This window comes from Solea solea, chromosome 2 (genome assembly GCF_958295425.1).
Source record: "Solea solea chromosome 2, fSolSol10.1, whole genome shotgun sequence".
Taxonomy (NCBI): Eukaryota; Metazoa; Chordata; class Actinopteri; order Pleuronectiformes; family Soleidae; genus Solea; species Solea solea.
This window is the reverse complement of record NC_081135.1, coordinates 31,394,273-31,412,226: the sequence shown is the minus strand read 5'-3', so window position 1 is coordinate 31,412,226 and position 17,954 is coordinate 31,394,273. Positions and strand designations below refer to the sequence as shown.

At 39.9% G+C, this 17,954-nt stretch overlaps 2 protein-coding genes across 3 annotated transcripts in view; both read left to right on the top strand.

Moving 5' to 3' along the window:
• Window positions 1–4,523: 4,523 nt before the first annotated feature.
• tmem177 (transmembrane protein 177) lies at window positions 4,524–7,416 on the top strand. The gene is made up of 4 exons (XM_058622283.1): window positions 4,524–4,595; window positions 5,029–5,074; window positions 5,744–6,007; window positions 6,432–7,416. The coding sequence occupies exons 3-4, from the start codon at window positions 5,807–5,809 to the stop codon at window positions 7,161–7,163; spliced, it is 933 nt and encodes a 310-aa protein (XP_058478266.1). The 5' UTR covers window positions 4,524–4,595; window positions 5,029–5,074; window positions 5,744–5,806; the 3' UTR covers window positions 7,164–7,416.
• A 1,816-nt stretch (window positions 7,417–9,232) lies between these two features.
• Window positions 9,233–17,954, top strand: part of ptpn4a (protein tyrosine phosphatase non-receptor type 4a) — a 64,380-nt gene continuing 55,658 nt past the window's right edge. For both annotated transcript variants that reach the window (XM_058622126.1, XM_058622125.1), the window contains exon 1: window positions 9,233–9,758. The gene's annotated coding sequence lies outside the window, so the exon portion shown is untranslated. The remainder of the gene's footprint in view (window positions 9,759–17,954) is intronic.

The following is a 17,954-nucleotide window of genomic DNA, read 5'->3' as shown; positions in this document are numbered from 1 at the left end:
AAATTCGGAACTCTCGCGTAGCGTTTAAACATACCCTCCCCTTTTTTATTGAAATGGACTGTCCCCTTATGTAGCGGACTTCTTTAAAGGGATAGTCCTGTCAAATTAGCCGTTACTAATTTAGAGGAGTTAACTGGAACCAATTTGGCAGTCTGTCTGTGTAGGGTGTATTGCTCTGTTTTAATGTTAACTTGGCCTCAAAATGGTTAATGAATCCCAACCAGCCAAAGTTAATTCAGTTTTCATCATAGTCTGGCACTATTGCTTTTAACTCATGCCCACAAATCTTACACAACAGTAATAATAACAATTTTATTTATATAGCATCTTTAGAAACACACGTTTACAAAGTGTTCTGACAAAACACAGTGTCAAGATAAATAAAAGCAAAAAACTGCAACAGGTGACACCTATGAAAGACATAGAGAAAGTGAGCTCTTCAATTCATGTTAACAGAATGAATCACTCTTCTGGGTCGTCGTTTGGTTGGTTCTTCGGTTAGGAAATGTAACACTTCTAATTTAAAGAATGCTCAACGAGACTAACGAGGGCTGCGTTCCTCTCATTATTAAGTAAGCCACGGCAGAGTGACGATGAGCCACAAATCCTGAAGCTAAAGCAGCTATGGAATTCAACCATCAATCATCATTAACCTGTATTATTTATACATGTGTGTTTCCTACACTGTGACATGTCAAAATGCCATCTCTGAAAAACAGACCGTAGCATGTATCCCATGTAATACATATGTAACTTGTTTGTAATGTAGAAAACAGTTCAGTTTAATTACATTCCTTATTTTATAACATATCCAGTAACTGGAAGGTCAATCATTTGATCAAATATCAGAGAATCATGGAACAGTGTTACTCTGACAGTCTGCAGTTACCTCCCTAAAAGAGAGGCTGCCTTCAGAATGACCAGTTATGAACTTATTAATATTATATTTAAGGGATATTACATATATTACATGTGCATACACACAAACACCAGTGACTGACTGTGTATACGTACAAAAGAAAGAAAGAAAGGAAAACGGGAACGATGTTGAATGTGTTGTCGGGTCAGCAATGACACGAAAATCCCTGTTTTTCCCAGAAATGCTCATTGGAAAGTCAGATGCTCACCCTGTTTTAACGTAAGCTTCTATTGATTTAGGCTTTGGAAGACTTGTAGGAAGCAATCAAGAGGTGGTGAACTGATTGACTGGGTAACTGATTTATTCATTCACGGAGAGGTCACTTGACTGGATTGGACAGCAAGTTGATGGGATCTTAATTTCAGAATCGATTCCACTGTGTCTCCTGAATACTCCTTATTTTCTTTTGGTAGGGCAGGGTCAAACCCAGTGCAGCTTCTGCCTTTCTGATGACAGCCATACACCTATGTAGAGTCTCATGAAGGACAGACACGTTTGTACTAAACCAGATGATGTGTTCAGTGTTGTTTAATGACGCACTTGTAAAACTGTTCATGTTGATTTGTCTCAGCAATGTCCACATTGTGTACTGTAAATGGCATTCTGTGTCATGGATCTTGAAGTGCCAGTGACGTCTGTGTGCACTGACACATAAAATACATAAGCCCATTGATCCATGTGTAAGGAAACACACACTGAGTCCAATACACATCAAGGTCCAGCCAGTTCAGCCTTGGCACAGTGGTGACCTGGAAACCATTTGTCTCTGAATAACCCATTTTGGTTTTCTACATAAAGCAGGTGTCTCACTGTCAAGGTCAATGCAATGCACTTTACACAGGTCCGAAATGTCAAGGCCTTAGGTGAACCTGTGTGTGAGAGGTCACCAATTCCCTTTTCAAATACTAGAGCTTGCACTTTGACACTGCCTTGCTCTTTCTGCCGCCACAGGGATTAGGTTTCTTACTGTTTGTATTACGCGGGAAAAACGCCATAAAATGCTTCCAGACTATACTACAGCACTGACACGGCTCTGTGTGGTGTTAATTATGATAATTGCACAGGAATATCATGATGAACACTGAAAAGAGACAATTCACAACTGAGGATAGAACTGAATTAAATTGACTAGAATTGGACTGAATATTGGATTCTCCGTCTTGCTCTTCACACACACACACGCGCGCGTTACTCGAGAACACACAAAAAAACACACCTCCTTTGCCTCTTGCTTGTTTCCATGGAGACGACAGAGAGCTGTTTCTTTCCACCAGGATCAGACCGTCTGACTTTATCACAATACATACTGTATGCACACACAAACGCACAGTAAGGTGAATTTTTCAGTTCTACCATATCAGCGGCTGTTGTTGCCTCTGTATCTGGTTACAATCATCGCTGAAATGTAGATCAGTCTATTCATGTTTATCTCCCATTTGCTGATTTCTGCATTTGTATGTCTACTTCTGATGTGTTTTTTTGGAGGTGCATGTTAATAATGAAAGGATAGAGCATACGGGTACAATCACATCAGAGGGTGAAAATGAGAGCATTAAGAAATTTTCCGTATTTAAATAATGCTTTTTTAGGCTTATGACGTGATGGCCCATTCAAACACATTCAAACAGCACAATTTAGCAGTTAAATGTCTCGTCAAAGATACAGTAGCATGTAGACTGGCAGAACCAGGGAATCAAACCTGTGACCTTAACATTTTGTGTCTGTATAAATTATGTAATCTTATTTCATGGCAACTTTTTGGACCATTTTACTGTTTTGGTGGCGTCACATTGTTAGTGGATCATTTAGTTACTGGTATTAGAGGTCATTACACTGTGATGTAGCAAGTTTGTACTGAGATAGATACTGACAGTTTTCTCACTGGTGTCTTAAGCAACTGCACAACTTTCACTTCCTCCTCTGCCCAGTGGGTCGTGTGCAGCCAGTCACTGAGATTCCGTCAAGGTTCAAAGCAGATCAGGTTTTTATGTCTATGTGGGGATATGACTGTGAAACATAAAATGACGCATTTTGTCTAAATTGATTTTTAGTGACCTCTATTTGTTTTCCAATAGTCACTGTTGAACACTTAACAACCCAGGGGATTTTTTTTTATCCCCAACTTTTTTTTTAAATTTTCTGTCCCTTGATGAAGTCGCAGTCTGTGTGGTTTGGTTCCTAGAGACAATCGAATAAATAATCAAAGACACTGTTATAACTGTACTACAAACAATTTTAAAAAGGGTTTTGTACTCATTGCTCCCATCTATGTTCTGTAGAGCAATAAATCTGCAGACTACACTATTTCTCGATATGGCGATCTGCATTATTTATTTATTTACTTTATTGGATTGAGGGGAACTTTGATTGTTTAGAGTAATATCTTTGGGGCTGCTTTCACAATGACTCAAAAAAATTCACAAATCGTGCAGAAAGATCTGTAAATGAGAAGCTACAGCGCCTCTGGGTGTTAAGAATCTGTCCTGCAACCCATTTCCTGGAAAAACAGAAATGGGAAACCTCTGTCTTTGAACACACTACTGTTTGGTCCAATTAAAATGCTTCTCTTGTGAGTTACCCTGTGATTCCCAGCCCTAGACATGCAAATAGTTAACATCAGTTTACCATCACACGAACAGCCCCTTATATGATTTAATACTGTACACTTGACAAATTTAGAACTTGTAGTTCTCAACTTAACCAACATATTGAAATATGACCTTTAGCATTTGGCTTAAAAGACTTTGCAATGAGATTGAACGATGTACAATCTTAATCTGTTTTAATGTACAGCTTTAATGTATTTGCTTGACCACTACACTGGACATCTCAAGTGTTGAGTCCCACAAGACCACTTCACAAAGAAAGTCTCTCTCTCAATCTCTTTTGTATTATTGAACTATCTTTTCATTACCCCATATGTCATTTTCCTGACAGGATTGTTGTGACTTTGGTTATTACTCCTCCAAACTATTAAAAAATATCACCCTGGAATTTTGAAGGAGGACCCCAATGACTGCCCTCCATACGGAAAATCTCAGTGCCACAGAAATAATATTCTCATGTGTTATGTTAAAGCCAGTGGGTCAATAGGCAATACATTAGTTATCAGTAAAGTTGCCTTGCAGCATGATGGTTGACAGTTTACATCCCACTACGGGCCTTCTGTGTAGAGTTTGCATAACTGTGTGTGTGTGGGTTTAATAATTAGGTAAATACCATATTCATTCATGTAAGTGGAAAGGAAACCCAAAATCATTCACAGCCTCTATACATAACTTTACTAGTTATTTAATATCATTAAAAAATCATTTATAAAACCAACAAAAAGGCTGAAAGACCGCAAGGCAAAAATGCAATTGTTTTACATGATGTTCCTAATGATTTCCCTGTCTTGCCTGTATTTTCAAAATAAAGTTTTACTTTTTCACAGCATGCTGTGTCATTATATTTCATCTATGCTTTTGACGGCTGTAGAAAAAAAATCCCACCTCATATTGTAACATTCCATTTATAAATTGTATGCTTTGTTCTTATACAGTATGTTGTGTGGTATTTCAAATAAAGTTAGTATTTTATAAAAAGTTTTTACTTCCGCTGTCCCCGGAAGTGGACGGCTGCCATGTTTGTTTCAGTGCTGCTAGACTGCTGCCCTTGTAAAGATTGTGCACAACATGTGAGTGATTTTAATGAGTTCTCTGGCTGTGAAAACAGCCAAATTCAGTTGATTTATCCCGTTTATATTCATATCTAGTCACTGAGAAAAAGCGGTTTTTAGCAGCATCATTTATTATATATCGTTTGCTGACGTTTTTGTTGTGAGTGTTCGTGTTATCGTGTTCATGTAACAACTCAAAGAAGTAAAACGTGGTGTTTTATGACGTTATATTCCTTGTTTTAGTGTCAGGCGAACGTCAATGAGATGAGAGTATATTTTTCTGTAGTACTGTTTGTCAGTGTCTGTCAGTGTTAAAGGCTTTCTGACAGCCAAAATACACTTATACTTCCTTTGCATAATATGTACACATCAATAGCCATAGAAATGGATATGAATAAACATCAGTGATGTTACATGGGCTATGACGTTAACGGCCATGTTTCTTCAACAGGACAACCCAGGTTGAAATTCCTGCTTGAGGTGCCCTCAAGACTCAGGTGTGAACACTCACTAATGGGTCTTTGATCATTTCTAACCCCACCCTCTCCCTCACCCAGGGCAGTGTCTTCTTTCCACTACATATAGTTTCAGGCACATTTTTGACATTTAAAAGAACATACGGTTTCTCTTCATCTTCTTTATAGTCTTCGAAGTACTGTGTGGCACAACATGTAATATTGTCTATAACATAAATATACTAATAATAATTTTACCACTGTCAAAAACGAATCACCTCTTTGTGCACCACAAATGATGCCAACACTTAAGTAGACTTGTGTTGCAAGTCTCATAACCACCTTTCTGACCTTTACTTTCATCACAGGCTACACTTTTATATACAGTTAAATCACATATACATAAACACTGTTATCTGTTGTTATCTGTCTGTCAGTGTTAAAGTATTATCAAAGACATCTGCTCTTCTTAAATTTTCTGACACTTCACAGTTTCACTGGTTGACATAACCAAATATATTTCTACTGTTCTCCTTGCCTGTATTTTAATTTATGTGTAGCCACTCCCACAATGTTTAGACTGATCATCTTATAATGATTTCTATACCTCTGTCCTCTTTTGAAGGAAGGGTATTTCCGTGTTCCTTTTCTTGCCCGTTATTTGCACACTATATGTTACACTCATGAATCTACTGTGTCCATCATTGACAGATGCTACCAGCTGATGTTTGCTGCACTTAACCTGCACAAAATCAAGGACAAATAAAAGGCGACATGGCGTCTCATCTCTTGAAGTTCTCCAGACTACTTCTGAAATATCGCACCCCTTTGATCATTGCGAGCTGTGGAGGGGTGTTTACAGTCAACATGGTCTATCATGTTCTCCCTGATGTGTCCTACCGACGGCTGTATCAGGCCTGGTACAAAGGAGAACCAGTCACACTGTCTGAAAAGTTACAGGAGCTTTTCCAGCAGGTAGTGTGTGTATGATTTTTTTGTGTATGTGTATTTACAGAAGATGTATTTGTGCCATTATCACTTTTATCAAGGCATTTTTGTAAACTTAATACATTTCATACAGTTATTTGCAGTAAGTGTAGGTGAAAACCCCAAAAAGACATTTCACCAAGAAAGTTACATAATTTCCAGCTTTAGTTATGAAATAAAAAATGTTGACTACCATCTATGGTATTATCACAGGTATTATATTAATTCATAGCAAGAGTTTTACATTAGCTCACATGGAAAGTTCTGGAAAATAGTGTTTTTAATTATGTTATTAGTATTATTAGTTATGCACAGCACATATTTAATTAACTAAATTCATATTTCATGGAGTAGCGATATGAATAAAATAAGGGATTAAACTGCATTATCATGTTGTTGTTGTCATCTGTAGGTGCTGAAGGATTACGGTATCAGCTCAACCAATGATTTCTCTGCCTTTGCCTCCTTTGGGTTCCATCCGGTCGGTGCTGGTGTCCCTTGGCTCCCTGCTGGGGCTCAAATTGGCATCCCAGCAAACTTTAACAGCACAGCTGATGACTCAGGTGGAATCACCAACCGCAGCATTTTCATCAATGGCGAAACAGTGGACTGGAGCAGCGAGGCTGGCTCAGCACTAAAGGAAGCACTGGTGTTTTCCCCCGAGGCACAGAAGTTCGCTATAGCACGGGAGGTTGCCCGTTTGCAGAATGGAGCACCTGTTGTCAGTGCTGCTGTGGCCCCATTCTGTCTGGGTGGAGTGTGGGTGTACAGTGTGGTGCTGAAGCAGGTGTTTGGTCTCCATACTGGACCTTTACTGCTTCGTGGCGCAACGAACGCTTTGGCAATGGGCCTTGGTGCCATATCTTACATACTCACTACAGACGCTGTGAGCTATTGGATTGACTGTAGCTCAGACAGATGTGCAGCTGGAGTGTCGCGTGATTATGCCAAAGGAGGGGTGGAATTTTATGATAAGATCCTGTCCAGAAACAAGACTTTGCGTTCTTTGATGGGCCAGAAGGGAGAGAAGATGTATGCTGCCAGTGGAAACTTGTTTCCTGCTAACCTCCTTCAGCTGAAACACACACCATACACATCCAGGAGAGACGGGATCCTTACTCTGCTGAAAGCGGAGAAAGTTTGACAACAAAAGGAAGGGGAGCTGTTGTGCTGAGAAATAAATTCAGAGTTTCTGCAACTCACATGAACCTATTATAAATTATCTCAATAGATTATAGTGATATGTGAGCATGAGCTTTGATTAACAGAACAATTCTCATGACAAGAACTGGTGCGCCATACATTTAGTGTCCAAAGTGACTAACCTGTTTATGTGACTGTTATTCAACAAATCATTCTGGCCCGAGTGTTCAAATAAACAAACGTGTTCGATAAGATATTCTGTCATTTGGTGTTTTGGTGATGTGGCAAACAGTGCTTTTAAAACAATGTTTTCCATAATTTCTCTAATAGGTGTAAAGGCCATAGGCGAAGCTGAAAACAGTCACTTCCTAAACTGTCAGTTTAGGTCAGATAAAAAAAACAGAATTGCTAAACTATAATTGCAGTTACACTTAAGAGAGGGAGGCAACACTACAAGATAACATACAACACTGGAGGTTTGCAGTTGCACATCTTTATCATAGCAGGCATTAGAGAACTAACACGTGTACAGTGAAGCGACTTCTCACAAAGCTGCTTTATGTAATGGTTAAGAGACTTTAAATGAAGCTGGTAAATCTCTATCCTATACTGTAAGTATACTCTACTTCATATATATATATATTATATAATGAACAGCAATGTTCTTTGATCCCTCTCGGCTCAGACCTGAGTACCCACACATCATTTGCATGACCCTAACTAATGTGTTTAGTGATAATTATCTTAATATTATGCAGCTTATTGTGACTCGGAGCTCATCCTATACAATATGTAGCACCCATGTTCCCTTAGGTTGTCTGCATATTAACAAGACTCAGATATGGTATTTTAATTACATTTCTTATCTTCTACCCGGTGGATTGACCTAAATATAGAAGCCTGTAATTAATAGTGTTGCAGACAGACATGCATTGACACTTCTTACATCTCGGGGGAGACCATTCCATAGAAACGACTACAAAGTGGAAATTCTTCCTTTTTTTTTTCTTTTTGAAGAATGGGAATCAAACCAGAAGGTGCATGTTCTGATACAATCTGGACATAAAAAGCATGTAAGATGGCTGAAATGGGAGAGTAGCAGTACACTAAACAATCCTCAATTATTACTTTCTGCAATCTTTCATTGAGAAATATTTGACCAAAAATATGTGGTCAGGCAGAAAGAAAAGAGAATAAAAAAAATGATGTTTGTATCAAGATGAGGACAAAAAAATGAAAGCTTTGACTGAATTTTTAGGTCCACTCTATCGTTTCTCCAACTACAAAGTGGCTTCTGAGTAAAGCATATTAACAACACTGGACTCATTGTGTTGCTCTCGTTGCTCCGCTTCATCTGCTTACTTCATTGTTTGCACCACAGATATTTGTACAGTGGACCATTGTTTGCTGAATGGTGGGCTGTTTCTCTTTTGAGCCACCGGAGGTCAGTACAGGCCACATTGCCATTCTCACAATTTGTTTTCATTTACTTTGTCTGTGAATGACAGGGCTACATGACAGGGTCCATTCAATATGAATGGGCACGGTTGTACTTGAAGTAACAGAAATATTATTCATTAACAAAAAAAAAATCTAATAATAATCAATTAGTAATTCTGTAATTCTGCATTCTATAGAATTCAATTTAATCATGTAATTATGCAAATCTTCAGTCACATACATATAACATAAGGATTTCATAATAAAGTTTTCATAATGAGTTTAGTCATATTTTATATACACAGTGGTATATAGTAAAATAATGCAAACAAACATGTCAGCACGTGTCCACGTGGTGAAAATGTTTTGAATGACACAAATTTGATTTTGCACTTTGCAAAAGAAAGTACATTGTAATTATTTGAAGCCACCATCGAAATATAAAATGTCACTAACTGTAGATAAACTGCTATTCTTGTGTCCCTCATTAAGGACACATGTTTAATTGATTCTGATTCTCGTTTTGCAGCAGGGTGCACTGAAAAACAAACAGCGCGCCTCCCGCTTTGTGACCCCGCCCCTGTGCGCTCGGGCTGCGCCATTACGTCGCTGCACGGATCAGTGCTGTGGTGCAGGCAGGCAGGGACAGGCAGGCGAAGCAGCTGCAGAGAGACCAAGAAACGCTGACAACAACGGACAGGCTCATGCGGAGAAACTCACACGCAACATTTGCAATTTCGCCGATTTAAGGTCCAAAACCCTAAAGCTGTGACCGTTTTGCTCGTTGCATTCGCAGTGTTTTTGACGCACGCGTGGGATTATATTTCACATTCTCTCGACCTGAAATGACTGCTGGTCCTCGCGTTTAGCCAATGGTTACTGCGGGGGCTCCTGCTTTGTGGATTATCCGTCGTTGCCGAGCCAGTCGCATGGTCGAGCCCGGAGGAGGCCCCGCTCTGCTGGATGGATGTGTGTGAAGCAGCGTCGGACTACGAGTACTGGTGAAGACGGTGATTGTGATGATGCTCGGGTTCCATCGGCAGTGGGTGAACTGATCTTGGATGTTCGGGCTATATCGCCCCGACTCAAACCATTTCCTCATACGGCAAAAATTATATTGCTTAAAAACTGGACGCCCCTGGAGCAGTTTATGACGGTAAGAAAGACGTTCGTCAACCGCAGGCCACCAGCTTTTACAGCCATCTGACGTTAGCTAGCGGGCTAGCTTGGCGCTGTCACTTTTATCCAAGTTGCTGCCCGCACAGCTAAACTGGCTAATATTGCGAAACAACGCTGGGATAACGTCGCGTTAAAACTCTGCATTGTAACTGCACTTGTGTCTGCTTGAGTTCACTCTCCATACAAAGAGAGTGACAGTAAACATTTTACTCCATAACCTTAATAACCAGGGCTTTTGTAGCTTGCTTGTTAGCTCGCTGTTTCTTAGCCCATTCAATATTTCGCAGCTGCCAAACAGTTGCCAATGCACGGTGCGCAGTATGGGGTATGCATTTAACAAGTTTATTCAACCAGTAAAATGTACTTTATTTGGTTAAACACGCCGTTAAAGAAGCACTCATTCATTGTACAGTGCACAATAAGCCCTTTAATGACATGTTGGCGTTCATTGGAACCAGTGCGGCGTCATTTGTGTTACGACTGTGGCTTTAAATGTGACGTAACTTTTATTATATGCAACGCTATTAATTAGTGATTACTGAGAACTAATGTGGTTAACGTATCTTTTACTTGCAGACCTCATTAGGGACACACATGGAGGTCTACACGAAAGAAACAGTCAATATATAAAGAAAATATTATAACAAGTTAAAACGAATAACAAATATCAGTATACATTCAGTTAACCCCCTTCACGTGCATATGCAGGAGCACTAATGTCTGAAACTATCAACTTGCATATAAATCAATAGATGACATTTCTTATCATGGTATGACAGGTAGGCACGACACCATCTTGGCATTTTAAGAAGCAGTCACATGCTATCATGTCTCTGCATGTTGCTGTTTCAAAAAGAACGCCTGAAATGTACAGTGTATCAGATGCTGCAGCTGATCGTTGCACAGTGCACAAACGTGTATATGAGCTCTTCTGTTTGTATTCGAAATCATTGACAATATGGTGGCCAGAAGATTCCATCTCATTACATTTCAAAAGATAAATGTTGAATTCAACTGATTCATATAAATGTTGGTTTTACTTTGTCATTCATTACCAAACGTTTGATAGGAATGCTCTCTTGTAGTGTCACATTCTAGAAATGTCACAGGGAGAGGTTCCTGTGAGAATAAGCTGCTTATTTTCCCCCGGCACCAATAATAAATAGTTCATTGTTTTTGTGAGGCAAATGACAGAAACAGGGAGTCATGTTCAGTGGACAAGCAGCTGTTAACTGTGCAGTGTCAAGTAATGGATATCAGCGTCCTCCTTTTTTCTCTCTCTCCCTCTCTCGATGACGTAATCCTCCACCATGCCACATCTTTTGGGTCGCAGTCGGTTCCTCTGCCACCCGCTGCTTGCCAGCCTGCTGCCGCTGCTGAGATCATATGGACGCTGCTCTGTCCTGTTTGTTTAGCCTGTAGCTCTCATCACTCCTTCTCTGGCATGCTCTCGTACTGTTTAGCAGTCTAAAACAACAGCACAATGATCTGAAAGAAGTGTCCACACAGTAGCTCATGAATGGCACCCCAGTGAGGGGCAGCTAATGAAGGAGCTGTTGATAAAATCATGTAGCAGTGTTCATCAAAAAAGTCTGATAGAATACTGGGCATGTGCTCTGTCATTTTACTTTGACTTTTTATCTGTAAGAAAAGATGGTGGGTACTGTTTTGACAACAGTGTCTCGGCAGTTTCCATTTCTCAAGGATTCCATATAAACATAATGCTTTCATGTGCCCGCAAAGCTTAACAGACAACCACTCCTTTTCCCAAATGATTTTAACCTAATATTTGTGGCTCTTCTTGACCTGAATACATATGGGATTCCCTGTGTGGGACCTGATGATTGCTGAAGCTGAACTATTTATCTTAGCCCTGCCATGTTGTACATTTTTGTATTTGGGGCACCATTATTATAGGTTTGGATTGCTATCATATTATTATATTAAAGTAGTGATGGTGGTTAAGATTGTATTTGCATTAATGTAGACGAGACTGCTGTTACTATAGGACAGGCTCGGTCGATTGTATAAGAGACTTTAAAGGTCACTGAAGCCGATTATATAATCAAATGTAGGTGGCATCCAAACGTCATACTTGACTTTGAATCATATCTAATTAAGCACTCATTTAGTGAGAGACACCCTTCAGATGTTGGTTTTATTAACTTAACATTGTTGCCAAATGCCAGCTGTTAATTACACATTTTCACCAATACATTTTTATCTGACCCACCTTTTTTTTTGTTCCCAGACAATTGCTCTCTAATAACTGTTATTTAATGGCTTCAATGATTCTGCCGGCACAAAAGGTTTCTCCTTGCTGTTCAAACCAACAGAACCATTCTGGAAGCCTGAATAAAATTCTACAGCCAGTTTATAGAAGGATGTCTCTTGTCTGTTTCTTTTGTGCAACATTCCTGCACGATAAAAAGAAAATCGCATCCCTGACATCTAGAACGTACAGTAGAGCTGGAGTATGAGCAGTGGTGCTGGTACCAAAACATGAATTAAAATGGCAGAGCAAAGTTTGCTATCATAAAATGGAACATACAAATCCATACATGATGTGCTGGACAGATTAGTGAAGTGAACTCTATTTCTTTGCTTTCATTCTGTCCAGTCAGTGAAGAAGTGGACAGACCCAGCTGGTGAAGATTAAATTGCTTGTGGCAATGGCCTCGCTTTACTTAAGCGGTGCACCTGAACTGGCTTTTCCCACGTTTTACAACACAAGTGTTGTGTGAGACACAGAGAAAGAGAGAGGAAATGAATGAGGAGAAGGCATGGATGGGAATGGAGGGAGGAAGACAGAAGGGGCACAGGTGTGGCAAAAGTAATTGGGATCAACTACACCTGCTATCATGGGGCTGAGGGGGGTCTCATGGGAGTAAGCTGGGAGTCGGGTAGTTTCATCAGATCCCAAGGCAAATTGGGACTCAACTGCAGTTGTGGAATATGATTCAGAGGGGAAACTGTAATTCACCCTGACATTGTTTCCAACTTTTCAATCTCAGAATTCTACTGTGTTGGTTATTAACAATAATGATCGTATTAGTCTCAGCCTTGGGGCATACCCTGCAAGGCTGCCAATATATTCAGTATGAGCAGATTTGTTGGACATTGTTACCTGAAGCAAAGGTCTGCATTGAGAGCATGGCGAAATAAATTGTCCATTGTCAGTTCTCCCCCCCCCATAAATTGACTCAAAGCTGGTGTTTTACTTGTAAAAGAAGTATTGCATTAAGTCAGGACACTGAATATGGGGCCATTCACATGCAGCATCAAAAACGCATGGAAGAAGCTAGAGGTGTTTTTAATGAGGGTCAATGTGGGCCTGAGCCTCTGTCGAGTCTGTCATTGCTAAGCAGTCAACCAGCCAAACTTGGTGTGATGCGCAATCTCAACATATGCGTATCTTGACCACGTCACTCTCTTTGTAATTGCATGTATGCATTGAAAATAATGTATCTGTGTGCACAAAAAATGTGAGCAGCCCCTAATACTCTTTACTACCAGCACAGCACCACATCTTATTGACTTTGGTTGAGGGATGCAAGAATTTTACTCTTTCATTGTCATCTTGATAAAGTGAAAAATGCCACAAATGAATGTCCATGTTGCAGCCTATAGACCCTGTCACTACCAGTGAGTGCATTGTCATGTCATCTCTGCAGGGGTATCTCCCTGGGTTTGACTGATATAAGTGGACAAGATGCATAAAAATGGCAAACATCTGCTTAAACATCATAAATGGCCCCACATAGCTATATGGTCAAAGGTCAACCATTGTTTTTGTCAGTTTGAAAGGTTGAGAGATGTGTACACACTGTGGGATGGGCTGGGAGTACAGAGTGTAAGGAAATGTGTGGAGTATTGTATGTTTAAGATTGCATACCCCAGTGCTTGTGCAAAATTGGTGGATAAGGCCTTTGGAATAATATATATTGTAGGTTGTCTTTTACATTCCCTCTGACATTTAGCTGTTGTCTGACCTTTTGTCTCTCAAGTCATTTCGTCCATTTTTGGCTGCCTCTCACCTCACCTTCTAACCATTATATCAGTATATATACGTTTAACCTTTGTTGTAGTGCTATCAAGGAAAATTATTGTGAACATTATTATTAGTGAAATGTTTCGCATTTGTCGTCTTGCACCTGATTTCTGGTTATTCTCTGTGTTATAGAGAGACACTGTTTCACTTTACATAGTGCTGAGTAGTGTTGGCAGCTTAGTGTTGGTTTGAACTAACTAAGAGGACTGCTAGTTGGGTGCTGCAGGCAAGATACATTTTGAGTATTTTAAGATGGTAGCATTTGCATATCCTGTGTGAGTAGGCTTTGAGTCGTTGCCAGAAGTACTATGAAAAAAAGTTGCATTGAGAACTTTCTGTCACCACTTGTAATATCAATAGGGCTGTCAGTACACACAGTGGTGTGTTTGATCACCAGTTCAGTTCTGTTTACCTTCCCTCACAAGATTTTCCTCTTTATTTGCGCAACATCAGGCTCCTTGTTATCTATGTATACTGCTGGGAGGGGAGGGGGTGATATAAGCTTAAAATGATTTCATGATATTTCTGGGAAATATGTAATGACAATACTCGGGTTTAAAGTATTAAAACATTATGAAACTGAACATTGTTGTATTGATGATTGAAGTTAGCAGTATTTAATACATAATGGAAAAAAGTTATTGTATTTCCATACTATTCCAATTAATTGATGGCCATTTAATAAGTGCATGTCCAGCAAGACTGGTTGGCTTCCAGCCACACTTGTGTCGAAGTACTGAAGTGAACCAGCCAAAGAACAATCCATTCACATACATTTCTAGCAAGATATCTCATACAAAGGTTGCTAATTGGTGGAGAAAGAGCTCTGGGCCTCACATCACTTGGTTTCTTTACGCCACCATTTTGGCAGGAAAAGCTGATGAAAAAATGAATGGAGCCAGTGACGGCTTCAAGCCATCAGTGAATATAAGTGACCCATTTAATGCTTCTTGGAACTATCCAAAGTAGACATTCCAGACCTGCAGTATTCTGACATCTTCAACTTTCTCAAGCTTTCCTTCATCCTACTCCAGAGAACAGTTAGAAAGAACACTAAAAGCTTGAAATAAACAAGATATTAAAGCTAGGAAGCGTTGGATTACTTACCTTACATGACGTGATCAGGGCCACACGGTTGGTGTAGTGGTTATCGCTCTTGCCTTTGCAGCAAGAAGACCCATAGGAATTGACTATAGGTGTGAATGTGAGAGTGAATGGTTGTCTGTCTCTATGTGTGGCCCTGTGATGGACTGGCAAACTGTCCAGGGTGTACCCCGCCTATCGCCCTATGTCAGCTGAAATTGGCACAGCACCCCGGTGGAGGATAAAGGGATGGATAATGGATGGATGGATGAAGTGGTCACTGCACAAGCAGAATCCGTTTTCTGTGGGTTTCCTTCGCTTCGTCTTCTGCTCGCTTTAAGGGCATTTAAGGGCAGTGATCCACCTTTGCTGTCTTTCAGGATCTTTGGGAAACTGGTAAACTTGCATTTTCTTATCTCTGACTGTTTTTGTATCCCGGGGCAGAACAGCGTTCCATCACCTTCACCTTTTTTTTAATGAATAACAGCACGTCTGCCTGCCAAAATGGCGTTGTTTTGGTTCCCACTGTTGCATGCTGGGATTGCATGACATCATTTTATGGAGCTCTGTGGCACACCTTGTCAGCAGAAATCAACCCCCAAGCCCCAAACACAGCTGTGTTAACCTCACGTACAAGTCACGACACTATAGACAGAATCCTGGGTCGAAGCTGCCTTGACACATTTAGACCAAAATAGAGGACAAGTAGGCCCATATTAGTAGTGACACATTCTGACTGCTCACACAGAATAGCTTTATCAAATATGGATGCAGCTGTTGGGCTTGTAGCTTGGTCATTTCATTACAATTTCAGAAAGAAGGCGACAAGACTTGTATGGTAGTATTGGCTGCAGGTGAACCTACATATTATGGTAACATTGCACAGACCTCTGTATGCACCCATATTATACATTTGATTTTTTTTAAATATGTTTGATACCCTTATTGAATATAGTGTTATTTAGCGTGTAACTTATTGCACTGATAGTTGTAGTAGTATTACTATTACCACTATTCACAGTGGGTCCCATTTCTGGGAGAAAAAGATTATACAAACAAATCCAGGCGATTAAGCCCAGCTCAGTTATGGTTTAGTAGCTGAGATGTAGGCCTTGCCATCAGTGCAGGAGTTCGATTAAGAGAGACATTACAAGATTATCGATGACCATTAAGTTGGAGATACATTCTCCAATGGTCACATGATAAATGGGGTGGAACAGAAGGAAACAAAAGTTATATTGATGCTAACTGACTGGCATCAATGTGTGAATTAAATACAGAATAATGGTAGCAATATTAGATATTTGGTTGCATTTCAATAAACAAGCATTTTTTACAGTATATACAGGGAACACCCAGTTGTCTTGGTATGTTTGTTTTTGAAGGAACGTGTGCAGCTCTGCTTACAAGACAAAAGGTAGTCCCTATGTTGCATTCAGTTCTCCCAGTGAAAAGAATGTTTTCATTTAACTGGATGATGTAGTTCATGTTGTTGTTCAGTGTAGTACTGATGCAGTAAACAAATTACAAATAATAAGTTTAATTGTAAACATATTGGGAGATAAGCCTATTGCTCTAGCCCTTCCACTTCCACAGAGACAAAGGATAAAAACTAATTCACTGTTTTGCTAATCATTGGTAAAAATCATCTTCAGATATGCTAAATATAGTAAAAGCAAAGTGCCTAATTAACTATTGATACTTAATTTTGTATTGTGAATACCTTCCACATGTTGAAAAGGCTTTACTGTCTCACCTAGTGTCAATTTCTCTAATTCCCTTTCTTTTACTCAACATGTACATTCCCCTCTGTCCGACTTTGTCCTCGGCTTACTCACCTGGACCCCTCGAGCCTGCTGTGCTGTAATCAGAACCTACACACACTGTTGAGCTCCCCAGGCGATCTAGTCTGCTATTAGTCACAGATTTAACCATGGGCATGTTTGGTTTGCTGACAGTTTAAGACCCTTCTTGTCCGTAATCTCCATGTTATAAATGGATGAATAAATCAAACTTTTTGAGTTTTACCAGTCAGTGTTGGAACGTGGCATGAGTAGTGGTACATGGTTATGCAATTCATCTCTAAATGCTTCATTCAAATGCAGTCAGAACATGGCCTCGGTATGTTAATAGAGGTTTTCCCTGAATGGTAGGAAATAGTGGATCAGTCAGTAACGAGCCAGTCTTTCATATTCAAATTGACATGAGACTGAGGCTGGACACACAATGGGATTAAGATGGGGAAGTCGGCCCTCTCACATCACCACCACTCCATGTCTTCAAACATTTTTCACCTGAAAAAGACTCCTTTCCTCTATAGCCCCACCCCCACCTTTATACTCCTCAGGTATGCGAGTACAGCTGGCTCCTGCCTCTTTACTCAAGAGTTATGCCAGAGTGCATGTTTTAGCTTGTCCTTTACGTCACCACCACCCATCCCATATTCATCCAAAATCACGCATGCACTCCTATGCACATTTAGACATACACCCTTTCCGTAAGGTGCCATGTGCCCATTTTAAATCTGATGCTTGTGCAACCTGAGCTTAGTGAGCGCACACGCCTGCGTGTGCTTATGTGTCAGCTTCAGATCCACAGGTCTGCCTTTTGAAACAGCTGCTCAAAGAGCCTTGAATACCTCAGAAGGTCAAAGGACACAGTTGTTTAAGAGCAGTGGGTCAGAGCCCGAAAAGGACGCTTCTTTATTCTGCTGTGTCTCCATGAGAAAAACCAAAGTACATTGTGTTTTTGCTCATAAAAGTATCTGAAAAGAGGTCATTATTGCAGGCTTGAATATAAATTAATATTTATTGTTATTGCACATTTAGACTGTACAATGAAGTTGAATGCAATACTGCAAGTTCAGGGTCTATAAAAATACTAATGTCTCTATAAATATAAATTAACACATGCACACACTGCATGCTGAAAACAAGCATTTAGTGCATTGAATGGCTCTCAGATAAAAGCTGTTTTTCAGCAGGTTTGCAGCTTCAGGTAATTTACAGCCTTGCAAATGAGCAGAATTAGTGACACTAA

Coding starts and splice junctions, on each gene's coding strand:
- tmem177 (XM_058622283.1), top strand. CDS start 5,807: ATGGCGTCTCATCTCTTGAAGTTCTCCAGACTACTTCTGAAATATCGC. Junction 6,008..6,431: donor TACAGGAGCTTTTCCAGCAG/GTAGTGTGTGTA, acceptor TGTCATCTGTAG/GTGCTGAAGGATTACGGTAT.